Source organism: Chenopodium quinoa, unplaced genomic scaffold, assembly GCF_001683475.1.
Source record: "Chenopodium quinoa cultivar QQ74 unplaced genomic scaffold, ASM168347v1, whole genome shotgun sequence".
NCBI classification, from domain to species: domain Eukaryota; kingdom Viridiplantae; phylum Streptophyta; class Magnoliopsida; order Caryophyllales; family Amaranthaceae; genus Chenopodium; species Chenopodium quinoa.
The window spans coordinates 2,651,184-2,665,335 of NW_018743669.1; the positions used below are offsets into that span (position 1 = coordinate 2,651,184).

General features: G+C 36.2%; 3 protein-coding genes and 1 long non-coding RNA gene across 4 annotated transcripts; all 4 read left to right on the forward strand.

Moving 5' to 3' along the window:
* The first annotated feature begins 2,131 nt into the window (after nucleotides 1-2,131).
* On the forward strand, nucleotides 2,132-2,928 carry LOC110683330. Its single transcript, XM_021859676.1, has 2 exons — nucleotides 2,132-2,842; nucleotides 2,920-2,928. Exons 1-2 carry the CDS (start codon nucleotides 2,132-2,134, stop codon nucleotides 2,926-2,928), a joined length of 720 nt encoding a protein of 239 aa, XP_021715368.1.
* A 45-nt stretch (nucleotides 2,929-2,973) lies between these two features.
* LOC110683300 (ATP-dependent DNA helicase PIF2-like) lies at nucleotides 2,974-4,736 on the forward strand. Its single transcript, XM_021859647.1, has 2 exons — nucleotides 2,974-4,543; nucleotides 4,640-4,736. The coding sequence occupies exon 1, from the start codon at nucleotides 2,993-2,995 to the stop codon at nucleotides 4,031-4,033; it is 1,041 nt and encodes a 346-aa protein (XP_021715339.1). The 5' UTR covers nucleotides 2,974-2,992; the 3' UTR covers nucleotides 4,034-4,543; nucleotides 4,640-4,736.
* Nucleotides 4,049-4,528, forward strand: LOC110683331 (ATP-dependent DNA helicase PIF6-like). Its single transcript, XM_021859677.1, has one exon. The coding sequence runs from the start codon at nucleotides 4,049-4,051 to the stop codon at nucleotides 4,526-4,528; it is 480 nt and encodes a 159-aa protein (XP_021715369.1).
* Nucleotides 4,737-8,130: 3,394 nt separating the features above from the next.
* On the forward strand, nucleotides 8,131-13,390 carry LOC110683598. Its single transcript, XR_002503632.1, has 3 exons — nucleotides 8,131-8,576; nucleotides 8,721-8,746; nucleotides 13,080-13,390. It is a non-coding gene; the product is annotated as an uncharacterized LOC110683598 (long non-coding RNA).
* The last annotated feature ends 762 nt before the right edge of the window (nucleotides 13,391-14,152 follow it).

Below are 14,152 nucleotides of genomic sequence, written 5' to 3' on the forward strand. Positions count from 1 at the left end.
AGATGCCTGATTGCTTAGACCTTGCTTCTTACATTTACATATCACAGAGACTGCTGCTGATCTTTCTCAAAAGCAAGTAGTGAAGCAGCCCACTACTAAGAAGACAAGTAAGTTTTATTGTCCATATTTCTTAGATTTTTGTTTTGTACTGTTACAAACCAATAAATTAATGTGGCAATTACTCCATGCATAGCAGAATCTCCAGCTGCTATGGTTGGTCTAAAATTACCAGCTGCTCCTCTGAAGCTTAAAGCACCTAGGTATTGTGGGCACTGTAATGCAAAAAAATTTCAGCATGAATCACTGCATTTCTGTTGTGGAAATGGATCAATTGAATTAGCAACTAATGATTATCCTCCTGCATTATATAGACTGTTAACATCTGATGAAGATGATGCACTGCACTTTAGACAATATATCCGCTTATATAATAACTTATTTGCATTTAGCTCATTGGGTGGCAAGTATGATGCAGATACAGAAAAAGGAATTTATATCTTTAAATTGCATGGCCAGATTTACCATAACTTGCCTGATTTAATCCCTGGTGATAAAGGTCCCAGATATTTGCAGCTCTATTTTTATGATGGCCAATTTGAAGCAACTGCTAGGAAAGACTGCTTTAAACAGATTAGACAGCATATTATAAATATACTTATGGAGGTAACTGAGCATAATCCATACGCTCGTTTTTTCAGATCTTTGAGAGAAATTGACATTGAAGAAGACACACAAATTTTGATCAACAAAAACACTATTGTAGACCAACGCACCTATAATGCTCCTACAACAGATGAGGTGGCTGTGATCTGGCCTGACGATACATCGTCAAGTGAGTCCAGCAGCCCATACATTGTTGTAAGAGGAAAATCAAACGATCCTCATCGTATATACCATCATTACGGATGTTATGATCCTCTGCAGTACCCACTCTTATTTCCTTATGGTGATTGTGGTTGGAGTCAAGGTATAACTAAAAAAAGCGGCGCATCTCAGGAGCAAGGAAACTCTTCTATGGCCTCTGCAATACATACAGAGGAACATGTGCTCGAACAGACTGCAATACACACAGAGGAAGATGTGCTTGAACAGGAAGCAACACGTAAGCTTTTCAACTCAGTAATGAACTTGCTTGTTTTCATCATACCTCTTAGCCTATCATTGTGTGCCTTATCTGACAGACATTGCAAGCATCTTGATTTCAGGTCTAGCAGATGCAAGTGGTACTTCAGCTAGGCATATTTCGCCTCGTGAATATTATGCTTACAAGCTGCAATCTCGGCCAAACAACATGCTTCTTAGAGCAGGTCGGTGTCTTCAGCAATATATAGTCGATATGTATGTGAAGATTGAAAATACTCGCCTAGATTTTTTTCGACACAATCAACATGCAATCTGATTTGTACCAGGGGATCTTAGACTCAATTGAGAGTGGCGAAACAAATCCCATGAATGTTGGTCGGCGAGTTATATTACCTCCAACTTTTATTGGTGGTCCACGAGACATGAAGCGCCGCTACTTAAATGCAATGGCTTTGGTTTAGCGATTCGGTAAGCCAGATTTGTTTGTCACAATGACTTGCAATGCTAATTGGCCAGAGATTAAGGCAGAACTGGCTCCTGGGGAAGCAGCGCAAAACCGACCAGATCTTATTGCTTGTGTTTTCCGGGCAAAGTTGATCTGCTTGAAAAAACAAATAATGAAGAAGCATATTTTTGGAAAAGTTGCTGCTATGATATATGTGGTTGAATTCCAAAAAAGGGGCCTACCTCATGCACACTTTCTCATTATCTTAAAACCAGGCTGCAAGATCCAAAATCCTACAGATTTTGATCGCTTCGTCTCTGCAGAGCTGCCACCTCACAGCTCCCCAGAACTTCGGAAGATTGTGGTACGGCATATGATGCATGGGCCATGTGGAGAAATTAACCCTGAATGTGCATGCATGACTACAAAGCACAATTCTCCCCTATCTTGTAAAATGGCTACCCGAAACTTTTTTTACATGAAACAACGAACCACGATGATGGATATCCCATGTACAAAAGAAGAGATACAGGAGAAAGTGTCCGAATAAGGGGTGCAAGCCTTGATAACCGCTTGGTCATTCCATACAATCCATACCTTTCAATGTTATTTGATTTCCATTTGAATGTAGAAGTGTGCTCATCTATTAAGGTTGTGAAGTATCTGTACAAGTATGTTTATAAGGGCCATGATAGGGTTTATTTCAATGTGGTTGGTACAGAAAAAAATTCTGAAGATGAAATAGAGAGGTTTCAGTCTGGACGATGGGTGTCACCATGTGAGGCAGCTTGGCGAATTTTTTCCTTTGATCTCTTTGAGATGTACCCACCTGTGAAACAATTGGCAGTGCATCTGGAAAACATGCAAACTGTTCAGTTACGTGCTCATGAACAGTTAGATTCTGCCATGCTAAATGAGCGTAGATCCAAAACTCAATTGTCAGAATTTTTTAAGGCAAATGCAGCCTCACCTCAAGGTACAGGATACCTTTACATCGAATTTATAGAGCACAACAGATGGGATTCCGGTAAGAAAAGATGGTTTCAACAGCAAAACAAGAAACTTGTGGTTGGTCGGCTGGCAAGTGTGACACCAGCAAAAGGAGAGCGATTTTTCTTACGGCTGTTGCTTGTTAATGTACGCAGCCCTAAGTCATTCACTAATCTTCGGACTTTTAATGGATTACTTTGCGCCACTTTTCAAGAAGCAGCTATTAAAAGAGGCTTATGTGAAGAAGACAATGTTGTTCATGCATGCTTGGCTGAAGCAACAGAAATACACTTGCCAGGAGCCTTACGACGCTTATTTGCAGCTGTTTGTGTGTTCTGCAACCCCACTGACCCAAATAGACTGTGGCAGCGATTCTACAATGACCTATCTGATGATTACAGGCATGCTGATCCTGGGAGCGAATTCCGTGTTAAGTTGCTGACTATACAGTCAATTGAACGGCATTTAGAGTCTATGGGAAAATCATTAGCTCATTTCCATCTTGATCACTTACATGAAGAGCTGCCAGAAGAGCTGAACAGAACAAAAGACATCATTGATGCCTTAGATGCACCTATTCCTCAAGAGTGTATTGATTGTAGAGGCAAACTGAACTCAGCTCAGCAAATTGCATTTGACAGGATTATTTCTCAAGTCCAATCAGGAAAGCCTGGCTGTTTCTTTGTTGATGGTCCTGGAGGAACTGGAAAAACATTCTTATACAATGCGTTATACACAGAGGTTCGCATGTCAGGAAAGTTTGTTCTGCCAACAGCTACATCAGGGATTGCTGCAGCAAACATCCCTTCTGGAAGAACAACGCACTCAAGATTTAAGATTCCCCTGGATTCAGAGACATCTCTTGCCTGTGATGTTCCCAAACAAGGCAGCCTAGCTGCTTTAATCAGAGAAACAACTCTTATTATTTGGGATGAAGCTTCAATGGCTAAAAAAGAAAACATTGAATCAGTTGAGCTTTTGCTTCGTAACCTTTGTGACGCAGAACAACGATTTGGTGGAAAGATTGTAGTTTTTGGGGGAGATTTTAGGCAGGTTTTTCCAGTTATTCCTCGCAAAACTCAAAGAGAAGCTGTTGCAGCAAGCCTGGTAAACTCACATATTTGGCCTTGGCTAGAGAAGCTACACCTAACTGAAAACATCAGAGCAAGAGAAGATCCCCCATATGCTTCATTTCTGCTGAGTTTGGGCAATGGTCAGCTGCAATCTGATGGAAATGCTTATGTTCAGGTTCCTCCTCACATTGTGAGTTATTATCATGAGAGTGATGATCCTATCAATCACCTAGCTGCTACTGCATTTCCAAAATTAGAAAATGCAGTATTTTCACCAGATATCTTCACAGAGAGAGCCATTCTTACACCATTGAATGACACAGTTGATGCTATTAACACAGTTCTCATAGACAAATTTCCAGGAAACTCTGTAATTTACATGAGCTTTGACATCATGCTAGATGACAATTGTGCCATTTACCCTACAGAGTCCCTAAACTAGCTAGCCCCTGGTGGTATGACTCCGCATGAACTTGTTCTTAAAATAAACAGTCCTGTAATATTGCTCAGAAACATTGATCCAGCAGATGGGCTTTGCAATGGAACGCGTCTTATATACAAGTCTTTCAGAAGGAATGTAATTGTTTGTTCTATAGCCACTGGTCATCGTCGAGGAGAGCTTGTATTCATTCATCGTGTTAATCTCCGACCTCCATCATCAACAAAATATCCTATTCAGTTTGAGCGAATTCAATTCCCTCTGAAACTCAGCTTTGCAATGACTGTAAACAAATCTCAAGGCCAGACACTAAGCCAAGTGATAGTTTACCTCCTACAACCATGCTTTTCCCATGGACAGCTATATGTTGCCTTGTCAAGGGCAAAGAAGTCAGCTAAAGTGACTGTGATCACACCATACCCAAATGAACAACACACTTCACCGGTCCTGAAAAACGTTGTAGCGTATGATGTCTTGCAATTATCTGGCATAAAATGATACAGGAATGTAAAGGTATAGCTCCCTAATTACTTAATCTGCTAGCCTAATTTTAAATCAGCTATTCTACATGCTGTAACTAACATAATATTTACCATGTTACAAATGCAGGTGCTTTTGCTTCTATATATCTATAATGTAATTGAGCCTAAGGTTAAGCTTTCTAAATTCTTGTAAGCTCATTTGTGTTAAAGCACAATAAAATGGTTCTAGAGATATTTATGTTTACAGCCATGTATTATGTTATATGATATATACAGTTACTTTTGCACCTATTGCATGTGATTTTTTTCCCCACTTTTCTATTTTTAAATACAATCTTAAGTATATTGAAATTGGTAACACAAAAATGGAAATATCATAGGTTTTCCAACCTTATTACCCTTAAAAAAAATGAATCAGATTTGCTATAAAGACAAATCTCATTTTTGCTTTTGTATTACATCTTTGCTTTTGCAGCTGTATTGCAACAAAACATCATTCATTCTATTACCCACAATACAAATTTCATCATTTACTTTTCCCACACACATCTTATTGACTGCTGGTCCATACTATGCTCTACTTTATTTTACAGAAAAAACAGACTTACTGCACAACAGGTTTCTAGCCATTGTCTTGCTTAATGCACTTCTTAATCCGCTGGATAATAAAAAGGTCCACACCAAAGCAAGATACCCTGAATATTAAATAGGACTCATGTTAAGTCTAGAAGCCTCTGATGCTATTTAAAATCATAATATTTCACAGAGAACATTTACTTCTAGCTTTTCTCTCTGTCACTTTAGTTTTCTGCTGCTGTGATCTAGCAATAACTGCTTGCAAACCCACTCTAACAAGGTACGTCCATAAATGCTTTTCCTCTTCAATTTAAACTCAGTTTTTCATTTGTAATTTTCTTTTTGCTTTAAATTAGCAATGCCTTGCTGTTGTCTAGATTCAATTTACAAAGATAGGACACAATCACTCACTCTAGCTTACTTGCTAAGCCACTTAACAAACCATGTACCTAAAACTTCATTTGTATAATTATATGACAGATAATCATGATTTGTTTTATAGCTAATATTATTTAGAAATTTATCAATTGCTTAATTTATACAGGGTGCATTACCTAGCTTTCGAAATTTGCATGTACACTTTAAACAACTTTCACATTACATTCTCCTGAACTTATAATCAGTGCCCTTTATACTAGCTTTGACTAACACTTTGACACTCATTATGTAAATGCTAAGCTTATAAAAATGCTCTTTTTGGTACATTTACCTGTAAAGCTTTGCCTTACTAAAGTTACCACTTCCTTTTATACAAGCCTTAGTTGATAATATGCTGACAATTCAAAAAATTTACAGAATTTGCTTAATTAGAACTCAGTATTAGCTAGCCATATTCAGACTTCATTTATCTGGACCACAATACACAATCTAAAAATGGTTAAACTTTTCTTTATCTTCAAGTTTGCATGGAAACCATGCCTTAAAATTCAATCTCAAAGAGAATTGCTTAGTTCTGCATTAGTGAAGACAATAGGTTTTGCATGTGCAGTTGGAAAAAAAAGAACTTATTTTTTGGTAAAAACAAACATAATAAATAAATCCACACAACACCAATAGATAACCATTAGTACTTAGAAAATACAACTTATAGCAATAATAACTACTACTTGGGAAATTTAAAGACAAAGTACAACTGATAAAAAACAACAACTAGCTACTCCCACTTTGAAAATCCAGCTTGAAGCTGGTATTACATGAAAACAACAATAATAAGACCTTTTTAGTTAAGAACCAGCATTAGTAAGCCTAAAAACCTACAACAAGTGTGGATATAAATTAAGAGCTCCCTTAGAAACGACCACCATAAGAAGCATCACTCTCAGGTGAATATTTCGGGCTTGAATGGTGGTGGATGTCATCCAAGCCAAGAATAATCTTAGGCTTGCTGGTTCCCTCTGTTGGAGTTTCTTTCTTTGGGCTTGGCTGCTTATCTTCTGGCTCAAAGCAAAGTGCTTGCACAACTGCTTCCAGGTTCTCCACCTTCTGCTCTAAAATAACAACCCTTTCCTCCAGAGGGCTTGACCTTTTCTGGTTGGGGAGATCACCTTCTTTACTGCTTTCCATCTTACTCTTTGCTTTACTGGACATTGTTGCCTACTTTGTTCCGAGAACACTAAGCTACAACACTGTAGGGGAAAAAATGAAAAGGAAGGCTTGTAAAATTGTGAACACTTACCTTTCTTTTATATATGGTTAAGTGTCACTCTATTGTCTGCAAGTTAAAGCTGTTCCTGCCAAAATAATTATTCATACTAGATTCCCTCATGTGCCTTACCATTCAATACAAGTGGTAGAGTTAATAAAATAAAACAGATATCATCCTAGATTATTTGTACATTTGAAAATCCAGTTATAGCATATTAGATTGTTAGCTACAACAAATAATGTGTGACTCTGCAAAATAAAACAACTTAGACCCATGTAACATTTTTATTTAAACTCATGTCCACAGATGAAACCTGAATACACTCCTTTGGACAAGCTTTCACCTATAACGAAAGCATACAAAGTGCGGGTTACCGTGAAAGAAAAGTCCCCTATCCGATCTCCTCTAACAAAAAAAGATTCCAAAAGCTGGTATTCGAAGACGATGAGGTATATGTTACCATTTACCCTTCTTCTTTTCAAATATATAAGCATATGCTACTGCACATCAGCTTAATATTTTGCAATGCAGGGAAACAACATGAAAGCTACTTTGTTCGGAGATGAATGTGACCACTTCAAGAGAGTCTTTGAACACAAGAAAAAGTATGAAATTGCTAATGCTCCGGTCAGAGTCGTAAACCCCAAGTTCAGTTCCTTCCCAGGCGAATGTGAGCTAACCTTTGGAGGCATGACTAAAATCCAACTTGTTGATCAAACTGAAGGACCTGTATTGCCAGAATACATCCCTATTGCTGATGTCCCTAAGACCAGTGGTCAGGATGATCGGTTTGGTAAGCTGCTTGTATTGTCTTCATTGCATGAAAATTTCCTTTGTGTTTACTACCTAAGACCACATCATCTCTTAGCCATATTGAACTCTTTTGCTGCCGTTTGCTAGATTTGCTAGGCGTAGTGGTCCACATGGAAGATGTCCGCCAAGTGACATACAAGTCAGGCAGAGTTGCTGATGTGCGCGATATAAGCATTGTTGATGAAAGGTAACACCTCAGCTGCACATTAACAACACCACTACCAATATACTAACCAAAATACAAGCTTACAATCCCTTGCCCTTGCAGCACTGGTACTAGACCCATGATCATCTCTGCATGGGGTCAGCTTGCAACTTCTGATTGTGAACTCCTTAAGGATTGGTCATCCAGCCCCTTGGTTGTAAGCTTAACTTCTCTTAAGCCTGCAACTCACAGAGGTTATACACATTTACACCATCTATTATTTTAAATGTTCTGCAATATCAAATTACTAATGCAATCTTCACAGGCTTTTCTCTGCAATCAAGTATGTCTACAGAAATTAACCCAACCCCTGTTGGTGAGAAAGTTGAAGCTTTAAGAGCCTGGTAAGTAATCAACCTTAGTGTTCCTGGTCAGCACTAAGATTACATTGTATTCACTACTACAAAAAGAGTGATTTTTGGACGCAATTGGTTCGACGCTGTTGAAGGGGCGTCAGTCTATAATTTTTGGTTCCGTCTTTTTGCGACGCTTTTTGTAGCGAAAATTTTCTCGACACTTAAAACCGTCGAGAAACCCGCAATTTTGAATTTTTTTAATGAAATAATTAGCGGGTTCGTGTTTTTTCACCCTCAGCTCAGTCGAATTAGGTTCCCAATTAAACGTCTTCAAAAAAAAAAAAAAAAAAAAAAAAAGGTTCCCAATTAAACTGCCCATATTCTATTCTGCTCTCCTCCAAACTTGGACTCCATCATCACTTTCATCAGCGACAAAAAAAATCTCAAATTTTAGGTTAATTTCTGGGTTTTGCTTGCTAAATTTCAAGGAATTTGGGGTTTTGTGGCTCGTCACTTTCACAAATTTGAGGTATTAATTTACAATTTGCTGAACAATATTGTTGCTAGATATATTTCTCTATCGTTTTTGGCATATAATATATCACAATTCTCTAAATTTTCGTTAAAATTGGGAATTATTTGTTTGCACTTCTTCGATTTTGCGTTGGTGAAGAACAAGAATCGATCTCTTATTGCGAGGTAATTTTTTGCCCTTAATTAGATAAATTAATTTCTTTTTATGTTGTTTTTTTCGTGAATTCTGTTTTAAAATCCAATTTTTCATGTTTTTTTTTCATATTGTTTTTTGGTTTTTGTTTTGATTTTTATGGCGTTTTAGGGTTTTAGTTTGGGATGTTATGGGTTTTTTATATGAATATTATAGGCTTTGAATTTTCTGGTTTTTGATATGAATTTTGTAGGCTTTGAATTTTATGGGTTTTTGATATATATGAATTTTCTGGTTTTTGATATGAAATTTGTAGGCTTTGAATTTTATGGGTTTTTGATATGAATTTTATGGGTTTTTGATATGAATTTTCTTGTTTTTCTATGGTGATTTTGTGGCTGATGATTGCATTCTGTCCTCACATGCTCTACTCTTAGAAGCAATACTCATTCCCTTATAAATCATTAGACAACACCCCCAATACTCACGGCCTGCTGCTGATGAATCAAGTCTTGTTGTTAAGAATGTATAAGTTTGTTTGTTCGTTATTATGATATGTACGTATAGAGCCAAGGCAGCAGTGTGAACAGGATATGATCCTAGGTTGGGAACTGCTGATGAATCAAGTCTTGTTGTTAAGAATGTACGTATTGTTGTTTTCTTTTGAGGTGTGGGAGCCATAGCAGGTAATCTCATATAAATAATGTACTCTATATATAAGAGGAGGACAGTGAGATTGATTTTGGGACAGTGAATTTGGTCTAATATTGGGCTTTATCTCAGAGATGAAATCAAACTTTATGATTTCCCCCTTAAATATGCTATATTGGAAGTTGAAACACAGTAGTTTTTACATGGACTGTATCTAGCAATATCCTTTGTCTTTAGTTTCCCCAATTCCATTTTTTCCACCTAATGTGGTTCATATCGTTCTTTTTTCCTTTTCCTCTCAGCTTCCCCATCTGGGTGCTCAGTTATTTAAGATTTGATCACTTTGTTTTTCTTCTATCATATTTTGATATTCTCAGTTTATTCGTTATTGTATTGTAGGAAAAATAGAGTTTGACTCGTTGCTTTTCCCTTCTTACACATGCATATTGCATGATGTTTGGGAATCATTGTAGTCTTTACAAGGACCCCTTCAATTCCTTACCCCATGAATTTTGTTACTTTCAGTGCCAATCTCCGCATTGTGCATATTTTGTCTAGCTGGACAATTTACACTCGGGTATCACATCTTGCTCAAAGGATATACACCTTTTTCTTTGTGAGTGACGAAGTAGAATTAAGATTTGATAAAAGATCTATACACAGGATCCATGACACTCCATCAGTAAAACAATGTGGCAGCAATGGGCACATGCCCATAGATTATCCAAAACTGCTTTAATTTTCTGATATTCAGGATTCTTTGTTATGAATGACTTATTTGTCTGTATAAAAGAAATGAAGTATCTGAATAGATTTATAATTTAGATAGTGAATGAAAGTAGCTAATTTCTGTGTGTTCTGCCTAATTTTGTAATCATGATAGAACTAAATGTATAGCTGAGTTTACTGTTATTTGGTACTTGTGGCTTTTCATTAAATGTAAGGCTTTCATTTATCTTCTTGAAAGATCTCTTGATGTATAGATATTGCAACTTTTGCACTTTTGACATCAAACATTTCTATTCAACCTCATATCGCGGTTATATAGAAGAAAATATATACTACGTAGTTATGAGGGGTCTTGTTGATTTGTCTTGGTATACACTTTCATTTTGTTTTAGGAGGGTAAAAATAATTCCAACAAAGCAAACACTAGTCTATTTGTCTAGGAGACCCGGAGATGCATTCCCTTGACGAACATTAGTGTTTCAGATCTGAAACACTATAGGGTCAAGGGAATGCATCTCCGGGTCTTCTAGACAAAGCATCTGAATTCTTAGGAAAGGCAAAACATCAGGTAACAAAGTCACATTTCTCTTTATGACTGAAATCAGAGCTGAAATCCATAACTGAATTCAGATCTGAAGTTCAGAGCTAAAAATCAGATCTGAAGTTCAGAAATGGAAATCAGAACTTCAATCCAAAAATGCTTGTGTGTGTGTGTGTGTGAAATTCAAAGCTTGTGTGTGTGTGTGAAAGTCAGAGCTTGTGTGAATGCTTGCTTGTGATGTGTGTGTGTGTGTGTGTGTGTGTGTGTGTGTGTGTGTGTATGTGTGTGTGTGTGTGTGTGTGTGCCCTGCTCCCCTGCTACTGCTTGTCTGCCCTGCTCCCCTGCTGCTTTTATTCTGCTTGTCTGCCCTGCTCCCCTGCTACTTGATGTATTGTGTAGTAACTTGCTGTATTGTGTTTTGTAACTTGCTGTTTACTATATATTCTTAACAATTTCAGAACTGAAATCCAGAACTAAAAAACTCTTAAACTTTTCAAATCCTGTATTGTGTGGATTACCTACTGTTATGTGCTATTTCTTAATGTGATAAATGAAAAGGAAAAGTGGATTACAAGCTGATTATTTAATGCAGATATGCTGGTTGATTATTTGATTGTGATTACCTACTGTGATGTGCTATTTCTTGACTATCTAGTTGCCTACTTAAATAGATTTAGTCTGCATGCCTACTTAGAACTAATATTTTTATTCACAATTAGGAATATATGTGATGATCACTTGTTTGTTTTTTTCTCTATTGGAAGAGTTGGAGATGATTTATCATTTTCCATGTACTCCAGATATAATACAGAAATAGCATAATTAAGAACATTATATTAAATTATACAAACTATATCTAAGCTGGTGCATGCACAATTTTTAATAATATCCTATATGCAAATTTCTTGTGAACATAATATATAATTATAATATCTATTGTGAAAATTTTCTGTACAAAAGCTTTATTATACGTAGTACAAAATTTAATTACTGAATAAACTTTATTAAGGTTGTAGTGGAACTTCCTTGACAGAGATCAAGTCAGTCCAAATTTTCCTAATCAAATAGTTTCATGTGTTGGTTGTGTCTTTTCTTTTTGCATCTGGTAAAAGGGTATGACAACGAAAATTATGAATCTTTAGTGATTTGAGATATAATGAAGTGATGTGCTGTATCTTTATCTGCTGAGTTGATCTGGACTTAATCTCAGGAACTTCGAAGAGAATCCATTGAGTCTCCATTTCTAAATCTGATCCATTAGTTCCCACCCATTGGGAACACCACCGTGCTTTGAACCTAAATATGCTAAGAAAATTTTTATTATGTAGAAGATGAGGCTTCATTTAGCCATCTATTGACTTGGTTAATTGGGATAACAAAACCTGTAGTGCTCTGTATAATCATGCTACCAACTACAACATCTACTTTGATTATATATGCTCATTTGCATTGTGCTGTGTATTATGTAGTGTGCTCTTGCATGATGACCATTGAAAGAATAATATTTTAAAGTTTCTGTTACTCTCTTCTTTCTCCTTGTACTAATTTTATAATAGAAATCCGGGTTGAGTGGTTTTTATCCTTCTTTCTCATTCATTGCATATTCTTCAACGTTCACTAATCCTGATTTGAAACATCAGATGCCTATACATTTACTTCACCCTTCAATTATAATATCAATGAATCACTGAATATGTAATCATTTTCCCTTGCAAGAATCAGAAATGCTTGTCCATTGCTTTCTGTTCCATCTGGGAAAAATTAGTTTGGCTGAAAGTCCCATCTTGCTTGCGAGATAGTGAAACTAGAGATCTTTGGTTGATCATGCGCTGTCCTGTCCACAGATAAGCCCATTTATCACTTATTGGGGGGGGGGGGGTTTAGAAGAGTCTTCATTACAAATAGTTGTTCTTGTAGAAGCAAATTTTTTATTATGTCCACTTTTTTTACTCAGACAGAAGCAAGAATCTAGGACTAAACAATAGCGCCAAAGTTAATTAGAAAAAAGACTGGTTATTATTATAATAACCAGTAACAAAACCTAGGTTTGAAACTTTGAAGTGATGCCATGCGTTTCACATATAGAGAAATGCAGAGTATTAGTTTTTGTTCATTTGTTTTTTAGACATTATGTTTGATGCCATGCTGTAATACCTAATATGTGAAAAGCTCTTTGCTGCTGCAAAATTCAGGCTGATAGGAGATGATTAGTTGATATAGCAGAAACAGTTCCTGCTTTTACATTCCTTGTGGAAAATTGTTGATACCCAATATAATTCTTTATTTTGTTAGCAACTGGGATAGTTTTGGACTGAGAAAGTGATGTGTGTGTGTGTGTGTATAAGCCAATATAATTTTGAGCTTGTGTGTGTGTGTGTGTGTGTGTGTGTATAAGGCTATATTGTGTAATGTACTAATTTATACTTTGTTTTTTTTTTTTTAAGATTGGAAAAGGCAATGTAGGAGCAACAAGAGAATAGGTCGGGACACTTGAGCTTCAAAACAAGCAACTATATTGTCTATAACGCCATCATCTATCTATTTTGGTTTTTAGTCTTATTTATATTAGTGATGTATTTATTTAGGGACAAGCTAATATAATATGCGACTTTTTTTTTATTTTAGTTAATTGTGTTGATGTTTTCTTTTATTTATAAATTTGGTAATTGTTAGCAACATACTCTTATTATTGTTGATTAATTATTGTTTTTTTTTTAATCTGATCTTGTTATATTGAATATTTGTTTATTTTGATTTTAATGTTATTAATTTAGTTTATGATAGATTTAAATAACTATAATGTATGTATGATGGTAATAATTTAATAAAAGGAAAAAAAAGAAAAAAAAAAAGCTTAAAAAATAAATCTAGACGCTTTTTAATGTCTACATAATTGCACATTTTCAAATATCAAAGACTTTCCCGCCATACCATAGGCTGACACGAATAAACGCAAGACAACAAAAAGCGTCGCAAAATTTGATTATGTGGACAGGAAAAAGCGTCGCTAAAAAACTACATACATTTGGGATAATGCGCAAAATATGTAATTTTGGACGCTTCGTATATTAGTTTGGACGATAAAAAGCGTCGAGAATCTCGACGCTTTTTTGTGTCTCCGAAAAATTTTCGACTTTTGCGACGCTTTTTTGCAGCGTCGAGAAATTATTTTTCGACGCTTTTTAGCGTCGAAAAAAGACCTAAAAAGCATCCAAAAAACACGCATTTTGTAGTAGTGATTATAGAATTATATTTAGCTTCCTTAGTTCAATTCACTGCTTCCTGCCCTTTTTACTGTCAATAGGGCTCATGCACATCCAGATGTCATTACTGACTATATGGCCAGGCAACTCGAATTCATGACTGTTGGTGTTGAACCAGTTCCTACAACACTTGATCAGATCATCAAAAAAAATGTGAGCCTCTTTGGCAACTACTCCCTATCCCATTGCCACCAGCACTTAATTTTCTAACTCACCCTAAATATTCCAGGTTGACAACACTGTCCAAGAAGAGG